Source organism: Clarias gariepinus, chromosome 5, assembly GCF_024256425.1.
Source record: "Clarias gariepinus isolate MV-2021 ecotype Netherlands chromosome 5, CGAR_prim_01v2, whole genome shotgun sequence".
Lineage (NCBI taxonomy): Eukaryota > Metazoa > Chordata > Actinopteri > Siluriformes > Clariidae > Clarias > Clarias gariepinus.
In genome coordinates, this window is record NC_071104.1 from 40995001 (window position 1) to 41020294 (window position 25294).

Consider the following 25294-nt stretch of genomic DNA (forward strand, 5'->3'; position numbering starts at 1 on the left):
TTATTTTTTCATTTTGTTTTAATAATTTTTTATGACTTTTAATTTATAAGCAGCTTATCTTCTCATTTTCTTCTGAGTCGTCACACAGGAGGGGTGTGTGGGAGGATAAAGAAGATTGGACAAAGTGTGGACTGTTTAAAAGTGCAAAAGGCTGCACACACACGCATGCACACACACACACACATGCAGGAGTTCAGAAGAAGATCATCATCATCATCATCATCATCATCATCATCATCATCATCATCATCGTATCTCCATCCCTAACTCCTGCCATGCACTCCCACTACCAGCTCGCACTCTTCTTTATCCTACTTTGCCCAGTCAACATCATCGGCATGTGGTGGTGAGTACCAGAAACATCAGATTCATCTTTAGTCTCATTTCTTCTCACTACAGTGGAACTAAGTATGGTTTCTCCAAGATGCGCTGCTACAGTTATCATGAAACCAACACTCAGATCAGAGAATCTACACAACACTAAACAGGAGTCTATACAACCATTAAACACAGGTCCATACACTGCTGCTTGCATACCTGTGTGTGTGTGTGTGTGTGTGTGTGTGTGTGTGTGTGTGTGTGTGTGTGTGTGTGAGAGAGAGAGAGAGAGAGAGAGAGAGAGAGAGAGAGGAACAGATATACAGTAAAAGTGATTTCTCACATTTTCCACATCATTCAAGTCACTACTAGCAGTGCTATGAGGGATTGGGGCCAGAGCCAAATCAACAGCTCAAGATCTCCTAAGAAGGAAGAGTCAGACAGATGTGTCCAGAGGTGTACATAGCAGGGTCAGGTGGATGCTCTAGAGAGATCAGGAGTGGGGTCAAGTGAATGCTACTGAAAATGTGAGGCCGGGTGGATGCTCTGGAGAGATCAGGAGGTGAGACCAGGGTTTTCAGGAGAAATCATGGGGAAAAGTAAACATCTGATGGGTTCGGACAGAAAATTAGGGTGGTCCAGGTAGATACCGCAGAGTAATATCGATTAGGTGGGGTGTATCCTCCACAGAAATTAGAGGTGGAGCCAGGTGCATTTTGTAGGAAGATCACTGATGAGCCAGGTATATTATCTACTGAGAGTCAGTGGTTGGATGTTGTAGAGGGACCAATATTGGAGTCAGGTTCAAACTCTAGAGGAATCAGGAGAACAACCAGGTGTGTATCAGAGAGATCAGGACAATGACCAGGTGTGTTTCATAAAGACCAGGGGCAGGGCCAGGTGTGATTGAGATAAATCAGGGAAAGGACCAGGTGGATGCTGCAAAAAGATCAGGATTGTACCAGATTCATGATTTTGAGTAATTCAGTGGCAGAGGCAGATAGGTGCTGGATAGAAACTTGAGGCAGGGTCAGCTAGACAGTTGCAAAGAGATTGGGCTCAGGTGATGGACACCAAAAACCCAGTGAGCATGTTGAGATGGTGTTACACAGAGATAAGGTTGGGGTAAGTTGTAAAAACAATGAAGTGTTCAGGTGGATGAGCTTTTAAGAATGGATTACGTGTTCTGTTGCTAGAAAACCAAATTGGTGGGACCAGGTGGTGCAGTAGAAAAATGTGAGGAGTGGAGCCAGTTTTACAGAAGGGTGGCTAGGTGGATGCACCCAAAAGACATCTACTGCATGGTGGTGTAGTTAAAGCCCTTCATCCAAACAGCAAATGTCCAGTCACAGCTAAGCATTAGTGTTCAGGCACAGGAACCTCCTGAGGAACCTTTAGAAATGCTGCCATGCTGTGTGACGTGTATGCGTGTAACATCGTAGGTAGCAATATTAGCAAGTCTGTCCATAGAGACACGGCCACCGGACAACGAGAACCCAAACTGGTTCAGATTGTAATTTATACGCTCACACACTGATCCGTTAAACATCTCAACATTTCATCTTTAATCAGCTTTAAGTCAACTCTTAAAGACCTAAAATGACTTTCTAGACAAGAGCTACTTCCAAACTGTGTGTGTGTGTGTGTGTGTGTGTGTGTGTGTGTGTGTGTGTCTAGCTGCAGGTCTAAGACGTAATTGGCAGGTCGAGACATTAAAGGGGTCACAGCTGGAATTTGAGGTAACGCTTTAGGCGATGGGTGTCGTCACACACTCAGTTCACTCGGTCTGAAAGCCACACACACACACACACACACACACACACACACACACAGACAGAGAGAGAAAGAAAGGAGTGTTTAATAAACACAGACCAAACGACTAAAGCAAAGCATTAATTTTTTACACTAAATCTCTCAGAATTTCACATTTTCACCTCATTTGTCCCTAAATGGATGCGGAGACCAGCTGTGTGTGTGTGTGTGTGTGTGTGTGTGTGTGTGTGTGTGTGTGTCTGGGTGGGTGGTTGGATGGGTGGGTGGTTGCTTTCAAACTAAGTAAGCTAATTGCGTGTGGTACAAGTTATTGATCTTCAATGCTGATGTTCAATCACTGTGGAGGTTCTTGTGATAGAAACCTAGAGAACCTTTAACAGCTCCTAAAGTCACCATGTGAAGATCACAGCACCTTATTTAACCTGTTTCATTAAATAACCTGCTAGTGGCTAACTATAAATATATATATATATATATATATATATATATATATATATATATATATATATATATATATTTATATATATATATATTATATTAGCGATCTAAACTATTACTCTTTAAATTTAAAATGTGTAAATGTTACTAGTTTCCTATCAACACTCTTTAAAGTCACAGGATTAACCGCTAGAAGATGAGATGGTTAAGCGCTGGAGCTATTTAGACCTGATCACAGCTGTGTGTGTGTGTATGTGTGTTTGTGTGTGTGTGTGTGTGTGTGTGTGTGTGTGCGGACACACTCCTACACACACCTGGAGGTCCAGTGGACAATGCGGCTCTGTAGAGTGCAGCGCTATCTGCGAGTGTGTGGTGAGTGTGTGTGATGGACAGCGGGACGGCCAGAAAGATGAAAGGCCCTGAGAGACTAGAGATACTCTGACGGGGTGGAGTCAAGTGCTGGGACACAGCCAGGTGTGTGTGTGTGTGTGTGTGTGTGTGTGCAAACCTGCAGTGGAGTTAAAGTTTTGTCTCATACTAGATAGCTTCATAAGTTCTGCTGTGTGTATGTGTTTGTTTGTGTAATGTGTAGAAGGCTTGGGTATGGGTGAAGTTATGTTTAGACGGTTAGTGTACGGGTGACATGGAGAAAGGTTGGGTCTAGATGTAGAGACATGTAGAAGGATTGTGTACGGGTGTACCGCCGTGAAGTAGGGTTGCTTTCAGGTGTAGTGCCAAAGAGAAGCGTTGCATTCAAGTGTAGCAGCATGTAGAATGGTTGTATATGGGTGTAGCAACATGTATAAGGGTTGTATATAAGTGTGTATGAAAGTAGCGACGTGTAGAAGGGTTGTGTATAGGTGTGTATGGGAGTAGCAACGTGTAGTATGGTTGTGTATGGGTGTAGCGATGTGAAGGATGGTTGTGTATGGGTGTAGCGATGTGAAGGATGGTTGTGTATGGGCTTAGCCATGTGTAGGATGGTATGGGTGTAGCCATGTGTAGGATGGTTGTGTATGGGTGTAGCCATGTGTAGGATGGTTGTGTATGGGTGTAACGATGTGTAGGATGGTTGTGTATGGGTGTAGCGATGTGTAGGATGGTTGTGTATGGGTGTAGCGATGTGAAGGATGGTTGTGTATGGTGTAGCCATGTGTAGGATGGTTGTGTATGGGTGTAGCCATGTGTAGGATGGTTGTGTATGGGTGTAGCCATGTGAAGGATGGTTGTGTATGGGTGTAGCCATGTGTAGGATGGTTGTGTATGGGTGTAGCCATGTGAAGGATGGTTGTGTATGGGTGTAGCCATGTGAAGGATGGTTGTGTATGGGCGTAGCCATGTGTACGATGGTTGTGTATGGTGTAGCCATGGGTAGGATGGTTGTGTATGGGCGTAGCCATGTGAAGGATGGTTGTGTATGGGTGTAGCGATGTGAAGGATGGTTGTGTATGGGTGTAGCCATGTGTAGGATGGTTGTGTATGGGTGTAGCGATGTGAAGGATGGTTGTGTATGGGTGTAGCCATGTGTAGGATGGTTGTGTATGGGTGTAGCGATGTGAAGGATGGTTGTGTATGGGTGTAGCGATGTGAAGGATGGTTGTGTATGGGTGTAGCCATGTGTAGGATGGTTGTGTATGGGTGTAGCGATGTGAAGGATGGTTGTGTATGGGTGTAGCGATGTGAAGGATGGTTGGGTATGGGTGTAGCCATGGGTAGGATGGTTGTGTCTGGGTGTAGCCATGTGTAGGATGGTTGTGTATGGGTGTAGCGATGTGTAGGATGGTTGTGTATGGGTGTAGCACCGAGTAGATTGGTAACTTATGGTTTTAGCAACAGAAACAGAATGCAACGATGTAAAAGTTTCAAATTTCAATATTCTATTCATAATACAACATAGATGACATATCAAATGTTTAAACTGAGAAAATTTATAATTTTTAAGGGAAAATTTCATTAAAATTTCATGGCATCAACACATCTCAAAAAAGTTAGGACAAGGCCATGTTTACTCAAGTTTGGGAATAGGAATGTTGTTCTATTTTCATCTAATACAGGATTCTAGTTGTTCAACAGTCTTAGGTAATCTTTGTCGCATCTTTCTGCGCCAATATGATGCGCCAAGTGTTTTCTAAGGGTAAATGATCTGGATTGCAGTCTGGCCATTTTAGTACCTGGTTTCTTCTTCTACGCAGCTATGATGTTGTAATTGATGCAGTTTGTGGTCTGGCATTGTCACGTTGGAAAATGCAAGGTCTTCCCTAAAAGAGACGACGCCTGGATGGGAGCATATGTTGTTCTAGAACTTAGATATACCTTTCAGCATTAATGGTGCCTTTCCAGATGTGTACGCTGCCCATGCCACACACACTCATGTAACCATCAGAGATGCAGACTTCTGAACTGAGCGCTGATAACAACTTGGGTTGTCCTTGTCCTCTTTAGTCCGGATGACACGACATCCCAGTTACCCAAAATCAACTTAAAATTTTGATTTGTCCGTCAATGTTTTCTGGAAGGAGTCCATGATGTGATTTCCATTACGGTAGCATTCCTGTATGTGATCCAGTGCCGTCTAAGGGCCTGAAGATCACGGGTATCCAGTATGGTCTTCCAGCCTTGACCCTTACACATAGAGATTGTTCCAGATTCCAGAATATTTTTCGCCACAGCATTGGGGGAATTGGTGCTCCTCTGCCCATCTTGGCTTCTGAGAGACACTGCCACTCTGAGAGGATCTTTTTATACCCAATCATGTTGCCAATTGACCTACTAAATTGGAAATTGGTCCTCCAGATGATTCTTATATGTACTTTAAACTTTTCTGGCCTCTTATTGCTACCTGTCCCAACTTTTTTGGAATGTGTAGCTCTCATGAAATCCAAAACAAGCCAATGTTTGTCATAACATGTCAAAATATCAACATTCGATTTGTTATCTATATTCTATTCTGAATAAAATATTGAAATTTGAAACTTCCACTTCATTGCATTATGTCTTTATCCACAATTTGTACAGTGTCCCAACTTTTTTGGAATCTGGTTTGTAGATTGTTTCACTGATTCCACATAGACTGATACATTTTATGTGTTTATTTATATTTTTTATGATTATGGCTTACAGCTAATGACAACCCAAAATTCAGTATCCTAAAAAAAATTAAATAAGAATATTGTGAAAATGTTCAATATTGGAGACTCATGGTGTCAAACTCTAATCAGAAAATTAACCCAAAACACCTGCAAAGGTTTCCTGAGCCTTTAAATGGTGTCAAGTGGGCCACAAAAGGTCACTGCTAAAGAAGCTGGCTGTTTACAGAGTGCTGTATCCAAGCACATAATGTAAAGTTAAATAGACAGAATAAAGGTGGTAGAAAAATCAGGGATGACCGCAGCACTAAGACAACACCATTGAAAACTTTGTTAGAGATTGACAAGGAGGGGACTGCAGCTGGAGACAGTGCTTCCAGAGCCAGACGTATCGAGGACACGGGCTACAACTGTCGCATTCCTTCAGGTGAAAGTAAATTTTGGTTAATTTACTTAATTTATTTGGTTAATTTTGGTTAATTTATTTTCCTCTGTCTGGGGTAGGAGCGGAGAGTCACAGAACCCAAGCTGCTTGAGGTTCAGTGTAAGTTTGCACAGTCCAGTAGTGGTTTGGGGAGCCATGTCACAGTCCAACATTTCTGTGTTACAAATGTTCTAACTTACTTAATGTTCTTAATACTAAACTTTGGGTTTTCATTAACTGTGAGCCATAATCATCAAAATTTTATCATAAATATATCAGTCTGTGTGTAATAATTCTATACCAGGAGTTTCACTTTTTGAATTAAATTACTGAAATAAATCATCTTTTCGATGATGTTCTAATTTATCGAGATACACTTTTAGATGAGAAATTTTTTTTATTTTAAATAACATAAAAGTAAAATAAATAATCCTAAATAAATATTGTAATATGTTTATTGCATTGCATTAATATTAAATACAAAAATGTTATTTGCTGTAATTTATATAAACAATATATTAATATCCATAGTGTTCGTATTAACACTTGTTATGCCCGAATCATTAACATAAAGTTGATACAACATACAATTTATAAATGAATCTTAATGGATTTTTAATGAATATTATTGTGGCATACATTTGCATTAAAATAACACATGAACATTGTGAATTGTTGAAACATTTCTGAATTTCATTGCAGAGAGATCCCACACACACACACACACACACACACACACACTTCATCTCGTTTTCTCATTCTGGACGACAACAATGTTTCCAATCAAGCAGCCGTGAGAGATGAGATGAGATAAAGGTGAGCTGACAGGAGCCTGGCGTCCCCTCAGACACGCACACACACACACACACACACACACACACACACACACACACACACACACACACACACACACACGTCTTGTGATTGACTACATATCCAGCATAGTTTAAGGATTAGAAAGAGGATGAGTTTCACTCTTTCTCAGAGTGGAGGAGACGACTCTTATCTGCAACTGCACACTCCATCATGAAACCCAAGATCACTGTGTGTGTGTGTGCGTGTGTGTGTGTGTGTGTGTGTGTGTGTGTGTGTGTGTGTGTGTGTGTGAGAGAGAGAGAGAGAGAGAGAGAGAGCGAGACTGTATGCAATAAATCCCAGTAGAGTTTTCAGAGTTTCATCGCTCAGACTGTGACACTAAACTCCCAGATTGAAGTCATAAAACATGATGTAGAGCGATGTAACGGAAACCCAGCCATGAAAAGTAAAGAATCTGATCTGGACGATAGCATGTCATGCTGTTGTCTAGTTTTGCAATGTTGCATGTTTACTGCTTTTGACCTAAATTGACCATAAATGTATTAATAATGGCTTAATAATTAAGTGTCTTAATATGAGAATAAATAAATTCATTTATATATTTATGCTAAAAAAATTAAACCTTGTAAAAACAACAAAACTTGATGTCAGGGATGTTCTTTTGGATGTGTTTCTTTTTATAGTAAATTTATTATTGCCCAAGCACTAGTAGTGTGAAGGGTCTTCTTTGTTCCTCTAAGTTCCTCTGAACTGTGCCAATATGATCTCAAGATGTTTGCCATGCCTGCGCCCGGGGCATGGCATACAGTCCTCACAGCACTTTGTATTATTGTTATTTTTATCTAGCTGCATAGCCCTTAAAATTACGGCGAATAAACGAGAAACAGGAAGTGGATGATATATTCTGTGTACATTAAGTGATGTACATTAAATCTTCTGCATGGCTATGATTACTGTAAATCTCAGTCATAGCACCACCAACTAGCAGCAGGAAGTGTGTCACATTTAATAATCTCTGATTTAGAACTATATTAATTATAGGTTAATATAAGTAAAAATTTGGAAATAGAGTTTCATATAAAGCAAAAAAGTTTTTGTCGATCATTTGGACAGACACAGCTGATGTTTATCTTTTTTGATGTTTACAGTTTTAATATTACGCATACAAACAACTTGACAGCAAAATTCAATAAACACCTTTTCCATGTACTCTTTCTGTCAGGTTTTTGTCAGACACAAAGTTGTTTACAACAAATCGTTTCATTTAAAACCTGCTGAATAGCCTTATTTTACACAAATAAATGTTTTACATAGCATAAATGTTTTAAGCGATCTATGACACATAATAGCAAGCCAATCACATTACTGTCACATAATCAGTTTAGAACAAATACTCGCTATGTAAAACATGAGCTAATGTGCATGGTTTTAATGTGTTTAGTGTGTTTTTGGAGAATGTTGAAGCTAAGAAAAGTAGGTTTACACTCTGTCACCCTGGCAGTAAGATGAAGTACTTAAGTGACACTGAAATTGTAGAGGAAGGTTTTGTGTGCAACTGATCCTGATCTAATTTGCTGCGACTACTTTCTATTTGAATCACAACAGAAAACTTGCAAAATGTACAATAGTGATCTGCAAAAAAAAACAAACAAAAAAAAAAAAACAGAAGAACACAGATTCTACTTTGCTTAAAGGTGAGAAAAAAAAACAGATAACATCAGATGCTTATCAGTATCTATGATTCTTTTATATTACAATATCATAACCTTTTTTGAAAACTAGCGAAGATAAACAGTTTTTCCCCAATGTGTTAGGCACAAAAAGGAACTATGGCAACAAGAGTTTGTTTCTCAGCATGTGAATCTGAGGGGAGTGTGTCTCTCCAAGTCCAATAGAAAAGGTCTGGATGGCTTTATAGGTGTACATCCAGTTCTTTTGGAATTCAATGTTCGGAGCACAGACCTGACCAAACACCACTCCTAAAGCTGCTGTATGGTCACCCAGGGGGACTACAGTCCCCTCCAACAGCTTGTTCACGCTCCTTCATCAGATCTAAAAGGCCAGCCGACACCCTTCTGACCCAATATTCCACAGCAGAGCTCTGTTAAAAGATACAACTAGTCTTGTAAAGACAAAGATGATTAATATTACAATATATCTACATAAGAAAATAAAGATATTAATAAGGATAAATTTAGCACCAGAGTGAGTAAAAGTATCTATAAAAACATTCTGTTTTTGGAATTCTAATGATGGTGCTGGGCAAATGTCATGGCAAAGTGGGGAAAAAGATTGATAAAGGCATGGATGTTTAGCTTGAGATGTTTGCTAGCTCCTGTACAATGCAGTGACATGAAGACTAACGTTATTAGTAATGTCAGGGTGCCTTAGTATAACAATAAGGAGAAACACATTGTAACAGGTTCGACCCTTGTGCACGTGTGGCACAACAGACACATACTGTACAAGGCGAGGTTTTATGGAGAAAAGGAAAATTTTGTTTATGGAAAATGGGGAAGGAAAGGGTTAGAGGAGGGAGGATAAAAGGGAAGGAAAGGATGTGAATGTGTGCACATGCAGGTCCGGAGGCAGTGCTCAACTGGCATGCGGGCACATGGCTGGCAAAAGACCTCTCCTGCTGGCGTGAGCCAAGACCGGCCCCTCATAGCTCTCTCTGGGTGTGGCCACAGGCGGGAGTCTCTCCTCGAATGTCCATTGCTGTGTTTCCAAAGGTCCATTAATGTTGATTATCGCCAGCCGGCATGCTGTGACAATACTATATATAATTCTGTATCCTTAACTGTATAAAATACCCGTAAGCTAACTGAAACATTTTTATATAAATGAATGAATTAATATTTACAAAGAAGAAAGAGTTGAATAGCATCAGTCTGGTGGGGGGAGGGGGATCTTATAAATCATGTGATTGCGTCTCAGGAAAAGTAAATTGCTGGCTCAAATTATAATTAATAATAATAATAACAAAATAATAATAATAATAATAATTCTATTTTGTTTGTATAGTATTTAATTTTATTTGTATAACAATTGTCACTGTCGCAAAGAAAATTATGAAAGTTTGTATGAGATGTAAATGTGTATCAGAATGATCAGATTGTCCCTGATGAACAAGCCGAGGACGATGGTGCTGAGGGAAAAACTCCCTGAGATGGCAATAAGAAGAAACTTTGAGAGGAACCAGACTTAACAGGAAACCCATCCACATCTGGGTGATAACGGATAGCAGGGATTGATCTGCGGTCAAGAGGGAGAAAGAAAAAAGAAGGAGAGATAACAGTTTCCTTTCAAAAGCTACCCTCGATGCTGCGTGAAACCACCATGGGAACATGTTTTCGTGTTGCCAGTTGTGAAGCATGTGTGTATCTAACACGCCAAATTTTATCTTATATAACCTCGGTCAGGTTATAAATAGAAGCGAACTGGAAACATTCCTCAGGTCTTTTTGTCTTCAGACCGCATTGTGTTGCGTATGTGTTTACAAGCGAACTAAAAAGAAAAAAGGCTTTAAATCTAAGAAGAAGTCCTGAAGCTCATGCGCCCAGGACCGTGGGGGACACTATTTCATTCTCGGCCCGAGCTTTGGAACCTTCACTGAAACTTTTCTAAGTGCTAGGGCTCCCTCCACTAGAAGAACTTATGCCTTCAAATGGAATGTATTTAAAAGTTGTTTTGTCATGCATCAAGTAGACCCAGTCCACTGCCGAATTGTTTTAGTGCTGGAGTTTCTATAGGAAAAGTTGTCCTCGGGCCTGTGCACTAGTACTCTCAGAACGTACGTAGCCGCTATTTCAGCCTGCCATGTGTTGATTGATGGGGTTTCTGTGAGAAAGCACCCTTTAGTTGCCCATTTCATTCGTGGAGCTAAACAGTTGAGGCCACCCACTAGAGCCACTGTCACTTCTTGGGATTTATCTATCGTGCTTGAAGGTCTGATTGACACACCATTCGAACCACTAAAGTCAGCGACTGTCAGGCTTCTGACACTTAAGATGGTTTTTCTGATGGCCATTACCTTTCTGAAGAGAACTGGAGATCTGCACGCCTTGTCAGTCTCCCCATTTTGATTCCTCACCCGAACTATCTTCCGAAAGTTCCATTCTCAACCATGCACCCTGTTGTTCTTGAAGCTTTCTGTACTCCGCCTTTTACAGCTCTGGAGCAGGAGATACTTCATTTACTGTGTCCAGTTCGTGCTCTTCAGATTTACGTCTACTGCACCAGCCAGTGACGTAAGTCAGAGAGCTTTTATATGCTATGGGGGCCGCAACCGGGGGCGGATGCTACTAAACAGACCTTGTCACACTGAAAGATGCTATTGCCCTCTCCTTTGAGGCACGTGGTCTCACTTCGCCTCTAGGAATCAGGGCTTATTCGATCAGGGGGATTGCCTCATCTATTGTGCTGGCAAGGGGTATTCCCCTGCGGCAGGTTGGTCCTCTCCGCACACATTTGTAAGATTCTATAGTCTGGATGTTCATGCTACTCCAGGCTCATGGGTCCTCGAGTCAGCCTCCCAGAGATAGTTTTGAGACCTCCTCGGCCTTTGTGCTCACACGCTACACAACCTTGGGGGTCCAGACACGAGACGGAATCCTTCTTTCCTCTCACTTTCCCGCCGGATCATAAGCCTTTACCGTCCAGTTCTCAAGCATGCTCCGGCGCCTCCTGTGAATAAAAAACTTTCTCTCTTGCTTCCGCAGAGATAGAAACTATTACTTCAGAGCGATCCTCTAATGATGAGCGAGCATATCAGAAGTTTTTAGAGGTGGTAACATGCGTGGTCGAATGCTTACACCTCGAATTGCCGTAAATGTTAGATGTTCAGTTCCTTCCTGCCATGTTTCAGGATGCTAAACATCTACTAGACAAACATTGTCACATTGGGTGAGAGATGCTATTGCTTACGAGGTGTGTGGTCACACTTCGCCTCAAGGATTCAGGGCTCATTCGACCAGGGGGATTGCCTCATCAATTGCACTGGCAAGAGGTGTCCCCTTGCAACAAGTGTTTGATGCAGCAGGTTGGTCCTCTCCACACACATTTGTCAGATTTTATAGTTTGGATGTCCATGCTACCAGCATCCCAAAGTTATGTCTGAGACCTCCTTGGCTATTGTGCACACACTACACAACCCTGGGGTCCAGACACTTGCAGTGCGGCGGAGTGGGTATTCTCATTCCTATAGCATTTTTACGCAGTATTGAGTGTAGCTTTTAAAAGGGAACGTCTCGGGTTACTTTGCTTTAACCTGAAAAAGCGGGAACGAGATGCTGCGCTCCAATGCTGCACTGCTAGCGTGACTGGACATCCTTTTAGATAAAATTGACCTGAGGATGTTTCCGGTTCATGCCTATTTTTAACCTTCAGGTGCATCTAATCAAATGACGTCATTTGACCGAGGTTATATATGCCAAAATATTTGGCGTGTTTGACACACATGCTTCAAAAACTGGTTGCACAAAGAGCGTTCCCATAGCGTTTTTACGCATCTCGTTCCTGCTTTTTCAGGGAACAGAGTTACAGCAAAGTAACCTGAGATAATTTTTGGCATTTGTCCTACAGGAGCTTTAGATCTGTTCCCTTCTGCATTATCTTCATGCTCTATCATCTGAGGAAAAGCTGATCTTCTTCCATGTAAACAAGCTAACCTCAGATCTGATGAACTCATTTTGATTTGTTTTAGTGTGCTGTTAGAGTGGGGGTTAAACAGAGGGACACATCTTTCCTTCTGATACTGTAGCTTTACAAATCTCAGATGTAAGCATTTCCCGATCTCCTAATGATCGATTATATTGCAATATTTTGTGTTCTGTAATGAAGTTTGTTCCATGTCGAAGCTATTGTATTTTTTTTCTTTTTAGGAAAGAGAAGTGCAATCCATTCGTTTAGGGACCTCCTGCTTTTGTTTTTCTTCATTTTGCTTAATAATTTTAAATATTAATTTCTCTTTAATCCAGAATACGCTGTAGCTACACTCAGTAGTTGGAAACAGGTAGTGTGGTGGAAGGGAACATTAACAGGTTCCACATGGGACACAACACCAGCTTTGGCAATCAAAGAAAAAAAATTCTGGAATGACTTCTTTAGAAAGTTAGAACTTCAAGATTATTGCAAAGAGAACTGCTGAAGAGCCTGGGGAGACGAGATGATGGTGGAAGTGCTGCTTTACTGTATCTAAAGTTAATTATCATTCCACGACAATGTTACTTTCCTGCAAAATGATAATGATGCAGTGATTTCAGAACTTCTAACTCTCTCAGGAGTTATTATCAGCATTAATTTTATGTTAAATCTGTAACTACTTTGGCATTCTTTATGATGACAGTGTAAGTGTTTCTGGATGTATTCACACTTTTTATGCTGTATATTGAAAATATTTATGATGAAATTCTTTAGGCTGAGAGTTTTGAAGAATCGTTGATCTTAAATCTTTGTAATTCTTCATCCTGGTCCACGGTCATGTTGATGTATCTCCACATTCCTAATCTTCTTAACACTGGGATTCTGAAGCGCTCCTTCAAAATCTCTTCCTTTAAACAGTTTAAAAGCTTAGCCTCGCCCTTCAGAGAGAAAGAGAGAGTGAGAAACTGTATTTGTTTTTTACGAGTCACGATGTTATTTCGGATTATCCCTCTGACACACACCCACACAAACACCAGATAATCAGTTGGGTCACGCACAGGGTGTATGAACCGGGAAAGACACAGTGATGATGTCGTCCTCAGCTTGTTGTCTCCATGGTAACGTTGTCAATAGTGTCAACACTCCAAAAGTCGTAAGAGATTTTACAAAGCCGGGAACATTAGCAGCGTTTTATAACTTGCTGATCCAGCGCTAGTCATTAAATGACTTCTTCTCTTTCCCATGTCCTGAAACACACTGTTAGGCAGCAGACTCGTTTCCCTCTCAGTGTGTGTGTGTGTGAGGTTGAGTGCATGTGCAAGAGTGTGTTGGATGCTAAGAAAAGGAGGTAAGAAAAGAGAGTGTAACCTTGCCATGAGTCGTGTATAGCGAGCAGGGTCATGAGAGCGCCCTGCAGTAAGACGCTGTGTGTTTTAAACGAAACATTTGCCTGATCAGATGGGACGCATCGGCAGCGCGCCCGCTATCTGCAACATCGTACATCTTATTCGGACCACCTGGCCCGAGCGCTCAGCTCCACTTCTTAAAATAAACTCAGCGTGGCAGATAAACGCTGTTCCTCTGAGAGATTAGGCCTGACAGGAGTGGAGCTGGAGCGATGAGGTGTCCTCTCACAGCACACACAGCTGCTGCATGATAAACCACTCTCACAACATCAGCCCAGATCCTCAGCTGAAACCAAAGCTTTCCCTTTATGTTCTCATGGAGGAACAGAAATATAAGGTATCATTAAAAGCACTGAAGAAAGAAAGACTAAGTGAGCATGAAGTTAAAAAGTGGTCAGAAAGAGAATAAAAGAACCAAAAAAAGAAAGTGTTTAAAGAAGAGTAAAGATAGAAGAAACCAAATAAACCAAAGTTAAAAAGTGTAAAGAGAAAAGAAAAAGAATTAAAGAAAGAAAGAAAGAAAAAAAGGAGAGTGAATCCATCATGTTCATCCATCAAGAATATAATAATAGTAATATGTGAAACAGGTTTTATGTCTAGAACTTCATTCTGCATTTGCTAAGGACTGGAAATTCTGGAAATTCACTGGAAATGTGAGTGTTGGTGAAGAAAGTTTACCTGGATTCATTACAGAAATATTCTTTATTCAAAGAATAATATTGTGTGTGTGTGTGTGTGTGTGTGTGTGTGTGTGTGTGTGTGTGTGTTTGCAGGGCAGTGGGCAGTCCCCTGGTCATGGATCCTAACAGTATCTGCAGGAAGACTAAGCGTTTGGGCAGTAAGCAGGCCGAGCTCTGTCAGAACCATCCGGAAATTGTGGCAGAAGTGGTAAAGGGAGCGCGGCTCGGAGTGAGAGAGTGTCAATACCAGTTCCGTTTCCGGCGCTGGAACTGCACCAGCCACAACAAGTACTTCGGAAAAATCCTACAACAGGGTGAGAGAGAGGAGGGGGGAGGGGGGATGGGGGTCTACCTCCTTCAAGAAACAATTTTGTGAAAATGACCTCAAGACAATGTTGGTGTGTGTAGTGGGTGGGTAATGAGAGAACGATGGAGTGTGTAGGAGTTGTCTATGCAGGTGTGTGATGAGAGTATGGTGGTGTGTGTAGATGAGTGTAGGTGTGTATAGGAGTTGTGTTAGCACTGTAGGTGTGTAGATGTGTGTACTGTAGTTGTGTGACGAGAGTATGGTGTGTGATTTATAAAACGTCTGCTAGCTAATTTGTGTTGTTGGTAATACACTTCCAAAATACACTCACCCAAAAAAGTTGTGACATTTGACCTCTGACCCATGATTTTACAATACAGACCTACATACCCTCCTCAATGCTAACAATGTGAGGTCAATATGATCAAGTGAACAAGCCTGGCTTTGTGTGTGTGTGTGTGTGTGTGTGTGTGTGTGTGTGTGTGTGTGTGTGTGTGTGTGTGTTTGTGTGTGTGTGTGTAGCTCATTGTTCAGTGCTTTGAAGATGTTAATAAACCTCCTGTAATCGTTGCTCTCTGTAAACACTAAACAGGAGTGTTTTCCCACACTGTGGTTGAGCCCGTCTGTTGTGCAAACTTCATCTCAAAATCTCAGACATTATCTCACAGCTAAGGACAATAAAGAATGTTAATAAAGTAATAATTTTGATGAGAAGTTTATACACATGTATAAGAAATGTAAATGCCAGGGCAGTATTTGGCTTTTAAATTACACACTGGTGGACTCTAGTTACTAATTAGGTGACTTCTGAAGGTGTTTGGTTCCACTGGAATCATGTTAAGAGTATCAGGAGTAAAGGATTTTTGAAAACCAAGAATATTTCTCATTTTACATTTTCTGTTTTATCACATAAAATCCCAATAAAATACAAATACATTTTTGGTTGTAACATTGAAAATGTCAAGGGTTATAAATACTTTTGCAAGGCACTATATTTATGATCTGATGCAGATTTCAGAAGAAAGAAAAAATTCTAATCAATTAATACTCGTGCTGTAGATCATTGTGTTTTTCTTCTTCTTATACAATCATTTTGTCCCAGATAAGAGATAAGTTTAAAAGGAGATTCTTTACTTAAAGAGATTAATTGTGATAATCATTAAAATATTATTCAGACAGTCTTTGTATGTCAAACTGCATATGAATTAATTTGGATTTATTACACAGGAATGTTTAGATAATAGTCATGGTTATACCAAAGTACCAAAGTTGTTCAGAAAATTATGGTATCCTGCGACTCTGTGTAGATTTGCATATAAGGAGGCTTATTGATGTAAACCTCCTTTGGTTAAATCATGTAATTGGTGATACGTTTAAATATTTTAAAAAAGGACACAAGTAATGGCACCCTATAAAAGGATATTGGGGCTTGAACTGCATTACCGGATTGTCCACATATCAGGCTTAGGAGGGCAGCACTTTGGCTTAGTGGACCACTAGGGTTGCAGGATGTTCTCCCATGCTTGGTGGGTTTCTATCATGTATTTTGACATACATACACAGTGAGCATAGTGGAGAGGTTGCAAGAAGGTTGGACGTTTAACAGCAAAGACCACAAGGGGGAAGTCATAGGTCACACAGGCCAACTATGATCCCATGATGAAAGCTTGAATAAAAGGATGCTTAGGAGGTTCCTGGTAAATTGTCATCATAATTTAGTTTGAAACACCATTTTGTTTTTTCAGCTATCTGCATGTTAGTCTTATACGGAGTCTTGTGGGTGTGGCTAATTATCCAATTAGTCAATGCTTAGGTCCATTGGGCACCCAAAAAAATTGCACAATTAATAAATGTATTGATATATATTTAGCAAATCCTGCTTTTAGGAACTGTTGATGAGTAAATTATATGAAACCTCTGGACATTCTGCTAGACAATGAACATTGCTATGTCTTGAAGTGCTGTTAGAACAGGAATGCTGGATATTCCCAATGATTGATATCACTGATTGTTTTTGCCAGTAGAATCCCAGATCTATAATCTTGCGCCTTTATTATAAGTTTGAAGGAAACCAGTAGTCATTACATGGACAGAAATTGATTTTTACTGGGACCCCTTCATTCTGGTTTAAGTGTATAGAGTCAGGAGTGCCATCTCTGAGATCTGCAGCAGGATTGATGAGTTTGGCCTGCAGTGAGTTGACATGTTTGCACACGGGCTGCAACTCGACTCCCCACGGCGCGAGACTGACTGACTGCCTCTGGAAATGGAAATTAATCATAAATTCCTTCATGTCTACAGGCGAGGCTTCATGTCTATAAGTGCTTTTCTGTTTTGAAACATTCACCACAATTACGCTGAGACACGGCCATTAAGATCGTAAGTGGCTCTGCCGAGGCAGGTCCACTTCCTGTTACAGAGGGTACAGGGTGCACAAAGGAGACATGCATATTTCTGCTCCTGCACAAATAACCGCCAGCTGTTTTCCTGCACTACTCAAACATGCCAAACAGCGCCCACACTGCCTCAGCCCAAGGCACTAAACTCATAACGCCACGATTCTCTTTCTTTCTCTTTTCTTTCTCTCTTCCTGAGCTGTAATTGAGTGATTACTACAGATTAGAAATAATAGTGAAGTAGTATCTATTGTGCAAACTGTGGGATTAAAGGAGTTGATGGTATAAGATTTATAAAATTATAAAAATTTAAAGATCCCTGATGATGTCAAGGTCAAAGGTGAACTGGATACCTGTCATATCTGATGCCAAACTGATACCAATATTAAACAAAGTGCTAAAAACAGAGAAAGTCAAAGCCATGATTTCAGCAACAAGAAACATTTGCACTGTGACTTTCTTGGTCTATGATGCTGTAAAAAAAGTGACAAATCAAACCAACTCTCACCAATCATTTCTCAGACCAATCCTGTGAATCCTCAGTTCCCTACTTACAACTTCAGTTCCTATAGAAGAAATCATTGGTGTCTGTACTGAATGTATGTAGCTAGTACATCTAGCGCAAAATGTTAATATAGCTCAGAATTAAGATAGTTTAAACCCATACATGAAACATTTAAAAAAGAAAAGAAGTTTGTGAATAGGGAAAAAATATAACCTTTGTGTGTGTGTTTGAAACAGATATTCGTGAGACCGCATTTGTGTATGCCATCACGGCGGCTGGTGTGACTCATGCAGTAACTCAGGCTTGCAGCATGGGGGAGCTGCTGCAGTGTGGCTGTGAAGCCCCGCCCCCTCGCCAGGCTGATGCTCCACCTATTGTTGATGAGGCATGGGATGGGGGCGGGGCCTGGGAGTGGGGAGGTTGTGGTGATGACGTGGAATTTGGCTACGAAAAATCCAAACAGTTTATGGACACCAAGCGGCGGAAGGGCAAGAGTGACATCCGCACTCTCATTGACCTGCACAACAACGAGGCCGGGCGGCTGGTAATTATTATTATTATTATTATTATTATTATTATTGTTATTATTATTATTATTATTGTTATTATTATTAGCAGTGGTATTAGTAATAGTAGTATTAGTAATAATGGAAAGTCTGAGTATGGAAATCTATTACCAGCATCCAAACACACACACACACACACACACACACTATCTGTGAGCTTTACTGCCAGATCAGGTGATCAACACTTTTATACAGTGTGTGTGTTTGTGTGTGTTTAATAAAGTTATAAATTAAATTATGTTCCAGATGTTTTAGATATGGTAAAGAACAATATGAGAAGTGATATCTATTTAAACACAGATTTAGCTGATGTGTTTGCGTTTGGTGATGGACAAGTTTAAATGAGCAATTTACAGCAGTCAGCAGGAAAAAAAAATCAACAGAATAAAATAAAATATCAGTCAATTTCAATTTGATTTATATAGCGCTTTTAACAATGGTCATTGTCTCAAAGCAGCTTTACAAAAATGAAATAATTTTTTAGAAAAAGAAACTTTCTCTAAAGAAAATTTTTTAGAAAAAGAAATCTCTAAAGGAGAATGCAAAGCTTCAGGCAGGAGTAGCAGGGGCTTCTATACCTAAGAAGCAGGGTCTGGTTAGTAGTAAACTTATAGGCATTAGAAACAAAGGTAGGCTGATAGCAAGGCTTGAAGACCCCGGGGCATCATCTTTCATGAACCAGGGACATACACGCAACAAAAATATAAACGCAACACCTTTGTTTCTGCTCCGGTTTTTCATGAGATGAACTTAAAGATCTAAAATTCATTCCAGATACACAATATTACCATTTCTCTCAAACACTGTTCACAAATCAGTCTAAATGTGTGATAGTAAGCACTTCTGCTTTGCTGAGATAATCCATGCCACCTTACAGGTGTGCCACATCAAGATGCTGATCTGACATCATGAGTAGTGCACAGGTGTACCTTATACTGCCCACAATAAAAGGCCACCCTGGAATGTGCAGTTTTGTCTCACAGCAAAATGCCACAGATGCCACAAGCATTAAGGGAGCGTGCAATTGGCATGCTGACAGCAAGAATGTCAACCAGATCTGTTGCTCGTGCATTGAATATTCATTTCTCCACCATAAGCCGTCTCCAAAGATGTTTCACAGAATATGGCAGTACATTCAACCCGCCTCACAACCGCAGACCACGTGTAACCACACCAGCCCAGGACCTCCACATCCAGCAGGTTCACCTCCAAGATCGTCTGAGACCAGCCACTCAGACAGCTGCTGAAACAATTGGTTTGCATAACCAAACAATTTCTGCACAAACTGTCAGAAACCGTCTCAGGGAAGCTCAACTGCATGCTCGTCGTCCTCATCGGGCTCTTGACCTGACTCCAGCTCGTCGCCGTAACAGACTTGAGTGGGCAAATGCTCACATTCGATGGCGTCTGGCACGTTGGAGAGGTGTTCTCTTCACGGATGAATCTCGGTTTACATGGCATGGTGTGGGTGAGCGCTTTGCTGATGTCAGTGTTGTGGATCGAGTGGCCCATGGTGGTGGTGGGGTTATGGTATGGGCAGGCATCTGTTATGGACGAAGTACACAGGTACATTTTATTGATGGCATTTTAAATGCACAGAGATACTGAAATGAGATCCTAAGGCCCATTGTTGTGCCATACATTCATGAACATTACCTCATGTTTCAGCAAGATAATGCATGGCCCCATGTTGCAAAGATCTGTACACAGTTCTTGGAAGCTGAAAATGTCCCAGTTCTTGCATGGCCAGCATACTCACCGGACATGTCACCTGTTGAGCATGTTTGGGATGTGCTTGACCGGCGTATACGACAGCGTGTACCAGTTCCCACTAATATCCAACAACTTCGCACAGCCATTGAAGAGGAGTGGACCAACATTCCACAGGCCACAATTGACAATCTGATAAACTCTATGCGAAGAAGATGTGTTGCACTGCATGAGGCAAATGGTGGTCACACCAGATACTGACCGGTTCTGAGTCCCCAGACCACCAATAAAGCAAAAAAACGCACATTCCAGGGTGGCCTTTTATTGTGGGCAGTATAAGGTACACCTGTGCACTACTCATGATGTCAGATCAGCATCTTGATGTTGCACACCTGTAAGGTGGGATGGATTATCTCAGCAAAGCAGAAGTGCTCACTATCACACATTTAGACTGATTTGTGAACAATGTTTAGGGGAAATGGTAATATTGTGTATCTGGAATGAAGTGGCTTGGTCGACTTTAAGTGAATGATTAAGGCAGAAGTGGGTATTTGGAGAGCTCAGGAACATGGACACCATAGCACTATACTTCTTCAGACATCTGGATAAGGATCCAGGCAGGAGAAATAAAAGATGCCACTTTTCTCCAGACTACTGCAACATGGAACTTGATAAATGCAACATGGCATCCTTTAGCAGCTTCAGATTTAAAACACTGATGCTTGTCTACAAAGCTAAAAATGACCCAGCACCCTCTTAGCACAACCTTGCACTGCACCATCCTCCATAACTGCTTGAGTGCTCCCTCCATCTCTCAGGGTACAAGGAGGACGTGCATCAAAATTGTTTCTGTTTTGGCCTCTAGGTGGTGGAATGAACTTTCTTTAGATGTCCAAACAGCTGAATCACTGACAGTCCTCAAATGACCCTTAAAGACCTACTGTTTTAAGAAGTACTGAAAATTGTACAAAAAGAGTTTTTGGATGGATGGTATTCTTAGTCAATGAACAAGTATAAAGATGTATTTATTTATAGACATTTCAAGCACTTCTGTAAGTTGCTATGGATAAGGGCATCTGTAAATGCAAATGTAATTCTAAGTGTAATAGGAAGAAGTGCTTTGTAGTCTGCAGGATGAGGATCTAGCAGGGGTGTATGCTCATCTCAGGAGTGAAAGAAGTAGGATAGAACAAGATTCCTAACCGCAGAACCAGAATCTCAATAACATTAAAGGCTTTTAGACTTCAGAAGGAATCTGGAAGGGTGTGTTCAGGAACAACATTTTCAAGAAAGCCTAGTTTTATTATTATTTTCATAAAGTAAGTAAAGATAAAATCAGTTTAATGTTTGTGTGGTCCCAGTTAAAGCCACCTTTTTTCAGGTATGGCTTCACTGACATCACCTTCTGTGGTCTGCTAACTGCAGACAGATCCTGTTATGACTAAAAGCTGCCTAATGACAACAAAAGCTTTTTAATCGACACTGACACTACTTTACAGATAATTCTTTTAAAATGACATAAGTGTGTATGAGTGTGTGACCTTGACTTTCTTCAGAATGAGATAGACAGGTGGGTGTGGAAAAAGCAGGTAGAGATGTGCAGGGGATTTTAGCCTCTTTTTTTGAGTTGATAATTATATGTAATGACATTCTTTTTCAACTGTACAGCTAAATAGACTTTAATCACCAAGGATAAAAATGTTGTGTTGGAAAGAATGGTTGGTTAATTATCTGAGGGAACTTCTGAATTTAACTCTGCTGTCAGGTTTATAAGCTTTTGAGTAGCTCAAGGCTAAATAGATCTAGAGAATACAGGAGGGCAAATTCCTTCCAAAGTACATCGTTTCTATTGCTTTAATCTGTTTGTGTGTGTGTGTGTGTGTGTGTGTGTGTGTGTGTGTGTGTGTGTGTAACTGTAGGCAGTGAAAAACTACATGAGGACTGAATGCAAATGCCATGGGCTGTCGGGTTCCTGCACACTGCGTACCTGCTGGAAGAAATTACCTCGGTTCCGGGAAGTGGGCAATCGTCTTTTAGACCGTTTCAATGGTGCATCTAAGGTTATGGGAGGCAATGATGGAAAGACATTGATTCCTGTTGGCCAGAACATAAAAGCTCCAGATAAACAGGATCTGATCTATTCGGCTGAGTCTCCAGATTTCTGTCTTCCAAATAGGAAGACCGGCTCTCCGGGGACCAAGGGGAGAACCTGCAACAGCACAGCATTGGATGTGAGCGGGTGTGACCTGCTGTGCTGTGAGAGAGGGTATCGAGATGAGGTTGTCATTATGGAGGAGAACTGCCTTTGTCGGTTCCACTGGTGTTGCGTCGTCCAGTGTAAAAAGTGTTCAGTCCGCAAGGAACTCAGTCTTTGTCATTAAGCTTTTATGTAATGGAAAGTCTACAGCGACATTGTCCTGTAGGTGTTTGCAGTCCCAGATTACCTGGCTTGTATGACTGTAGACTGGATCACTAAGCCCAGAACATTGACTGTGTCTCTAAAGAACTTCAGTTGTTTACTCTCGTGATGAAGTTTCTGATAACTGACTTATCAGTTGGAGAATATACAGTAGACCATGGACTGGTGCATACCATAAGACTTGTAGAGGATTCATTAAATCTGAACTGTTCTGTTAATGAGTCTGTAGAATTGTAGGGGACTCTAGAACACAGATAAACCTTGTTGGATAAAGTTTCAATTTAACTACCTGTTCAAAATGAGAAGCTGGAATGTCTATTGGCTGAATTGTGGCTGCCTAAGTTCCAGACTCCTTCTTAAACATTCTACTGTACTACATGTTCTGATGGAGCTTTTTCACACTGACCCAGATGGTAAATACTTTTGAATGCTGATTCACATTTTTAAGCATGGTTGTCTTATACAGATTTATCATCTGTCATTGACTTAGCTGGTGAAAGATATGGACTGCTTTACTTAGGGTGCTGACTTGATGCTCCACAGCATGGGTCACTTGCAGACTGAACCAAAATGCACTCCTTTAAAGATGTTCTGGAATATTGACTTACCTAATGATGATTCAATGACAGCGACCCTGTAGGTGGAGAATCCAGAACATGAGCTGACTTCCTGTGGTTATGGAATGTTGTTACAGACTTCTGTAGAGAGATGACCAAAGGATGGACTCTGCTTAAAGTTTTTGAAAACTCTAAAAAAAAAAAAATACACTTGCATAAGTTTTAAAACAGAGACTCACCTAGTGAAGCTCTGGAAAACAAAATCTTGACTTATCTAGATGCAGATCTAGAAAGCCATACTTTTTCAATGTCAAAGCTCTAAAAGACTAACTGAGACCAGATTGACCTTTCAACTGGAAATACTCCAGCATGTACTGTACAAATTCTAGACCAGTGACTCCCTTGCAGATCCTGATTTTCCTACAGATGGTTCTGCCCTAGAACTGAGAGTTAATAGTCTTTTTAATACTTCAAAAGTAAACACTGCACTGTTCTCCTAAACATATTTTATCTGTAGTTGATTTCCAGCTCTGACTCTCATACTGTAGTCCTCAAGTGCATTTCTAGACCCATCAGGGATGATGCAGAATACAGTACTGGTTTGTAACACATCAAGACAAAAGACAAAGACTTCTATTTATACACAATAACATGGTGACTACTAACAGAATGTGATTTCTCTGGAATTTTCTATACAAAGCACTTTGAATATGAAAACTATGCACATTGTAGTGTACTCCCAGTGTTTTTTTTTCCTGTTTAAAACAGCAATATCTAAATGCAACTTCATTTTAATATTTTTTTATTATTACTCTTATATCATTCAGTTATTTAATACATAAAGATTTTACAATGTACTGGCATTACAGCAGTTTTATTTTTAAACTTTCAAAGATTATTTGTTTTTATTACTGATTCCAGATCACATTCACATCAAAGAATCATGTCACATTAATGTCCACGCTAATGAGTGTGTTTTCATAACAAGTACAAGAACATTGCGGTTTAGAGGTTTTCTTTCAAAAGTGCTCATGAGCTACTGTTAAAAGTCGTAGAATGGTATGAAAAATTACATTTTAATTTAATTTTAAAAGCTAAAAAATAACATTCCATGTATTTAGTTTACAGTATTTTGCTCAAAAAAAAGGAAGATGTGTCAAAGTTGAAACAGTAGTGATGCTTTGTGCTAGAGGATCTCACCTTAAAACACCAGGTCAAATGGACAAGTCCTATTTTCTTCATAATAAAGTCTGATTTAATGGCCCACAAGCAAAAAGCCTAAGGCCCCCGACCTGGCAGTCAAACTACCCAGAGCCCAATCTGATTGAGCCCCATGGGATGGACCAGACAAACAAGTCCAATCCAAGGTGGCCTCACCCCAAACCCCTAGCAGCAAAAGAATAAAGAATCCTGTGCCAAAGTCCTGGGGCTGTGCAGTCACTAGGTTACTCTTTCATGTGTATAACAAAGCATCAGGTAATCCGTTAGGGGATTGGGTAATTGTCAGGGAATCTTTGTTAATTTTATTATGCCAAAATACACCATAAACACAATTATCAACAAAAATACATAGAACATGTTGCTTCTGCCACACACTGTTATGACTGACATCATGGTGGCCACATGACTGCAAAAGGTCTAAAAGAAAAATCTATCTGACAGTCGTACATTCATCCACAGTGATGTACAGCACACACTCTCTTCATAATAACTAGATCTGAATAATCAGTGATATGGAAAAGGAGAGGTTTGTTTACCTTTAGAGGAAGGAGTCTCCAGTTTCAGCACTTTGTAACAGCCAGAGGTTAAGTGCTGACATCTTCAGGACAGAGGAGTTTATACTTCTTTGTGGTTTCTCAGTAACATTACAATAATACACTTTTATGTAACTACGACTGTAATAGAAAGTGTGACATTCATTTAAACAACATGACACTTAAGGTTATGCTGGTGTAATAAATAGGCACAAGGGTGCCACCCAAGTACTGGAAATATCATAGCCATGCTAATATTAAGTATGACAGCATGACCTCAACTGTGATATTGCTTTAATATAACAGTGCCACAAAAACTATTTATTTTCAACAGGTTATGATCAGTTTTTTCATTTAAGACAGTACTTTGCTCCACCCACACATATCCTTCCACGCCTGGCAGAACTACTCAACCGCGACTGGCAGAGTTAGCGACCGACAGTTAGTGTAATCAACAGGGGTAAGAGTAGTTTTATAATTCTTAGCAGTACTCTGT

The 25294-nt window shown here is 40.5% G+C and overlaps 1 protein-coding gene across 3 annotated transcripts in view; it reads left to right on the forward strand.

Moving 5' to 3' along the window:
* wnt6b (wingless-type MMTV integration site family, member 6b) overlaps window positions 1-23819 on the forward strand; it is a 23838-nt gene extending 19 nt beyond the window's left edge. Inside the window, exons 1-5 of one of the 3 annotated variants that reach the window (XM_053496780.1) lie at window positions 272-346; window positions 1996-2057; window positions 14678-14898; window positions 18029-18336; window positions 21988-23819. In XM_053496780.1, coding sequence (XP_053352755.1) covers window positions 14700-14898; window positions 18029-18336; window positions 21988-22449 — 969 coding nt within the window. In that variant the 5' untranslated portion in view covers window positions 272-346; window positions 1996-2057; window positions 14678-14699 and the 3' untranslated portion in view covers window positions 22450-23819. Of the gene's footprint in view, window positions 347-1995; window positions 2058-14485; window positions 14558-14677; window positions 14899-18028; window positions 18337-21987 lie in introns of those variants that run through there. The other 2 variants (XM_053496778.1, XM_053496779.1) reach the window with 2 other exon arrangements.
* The last annotated feature ends 1475 nt before the right edge of the window (window positions 23820-25294 follow it).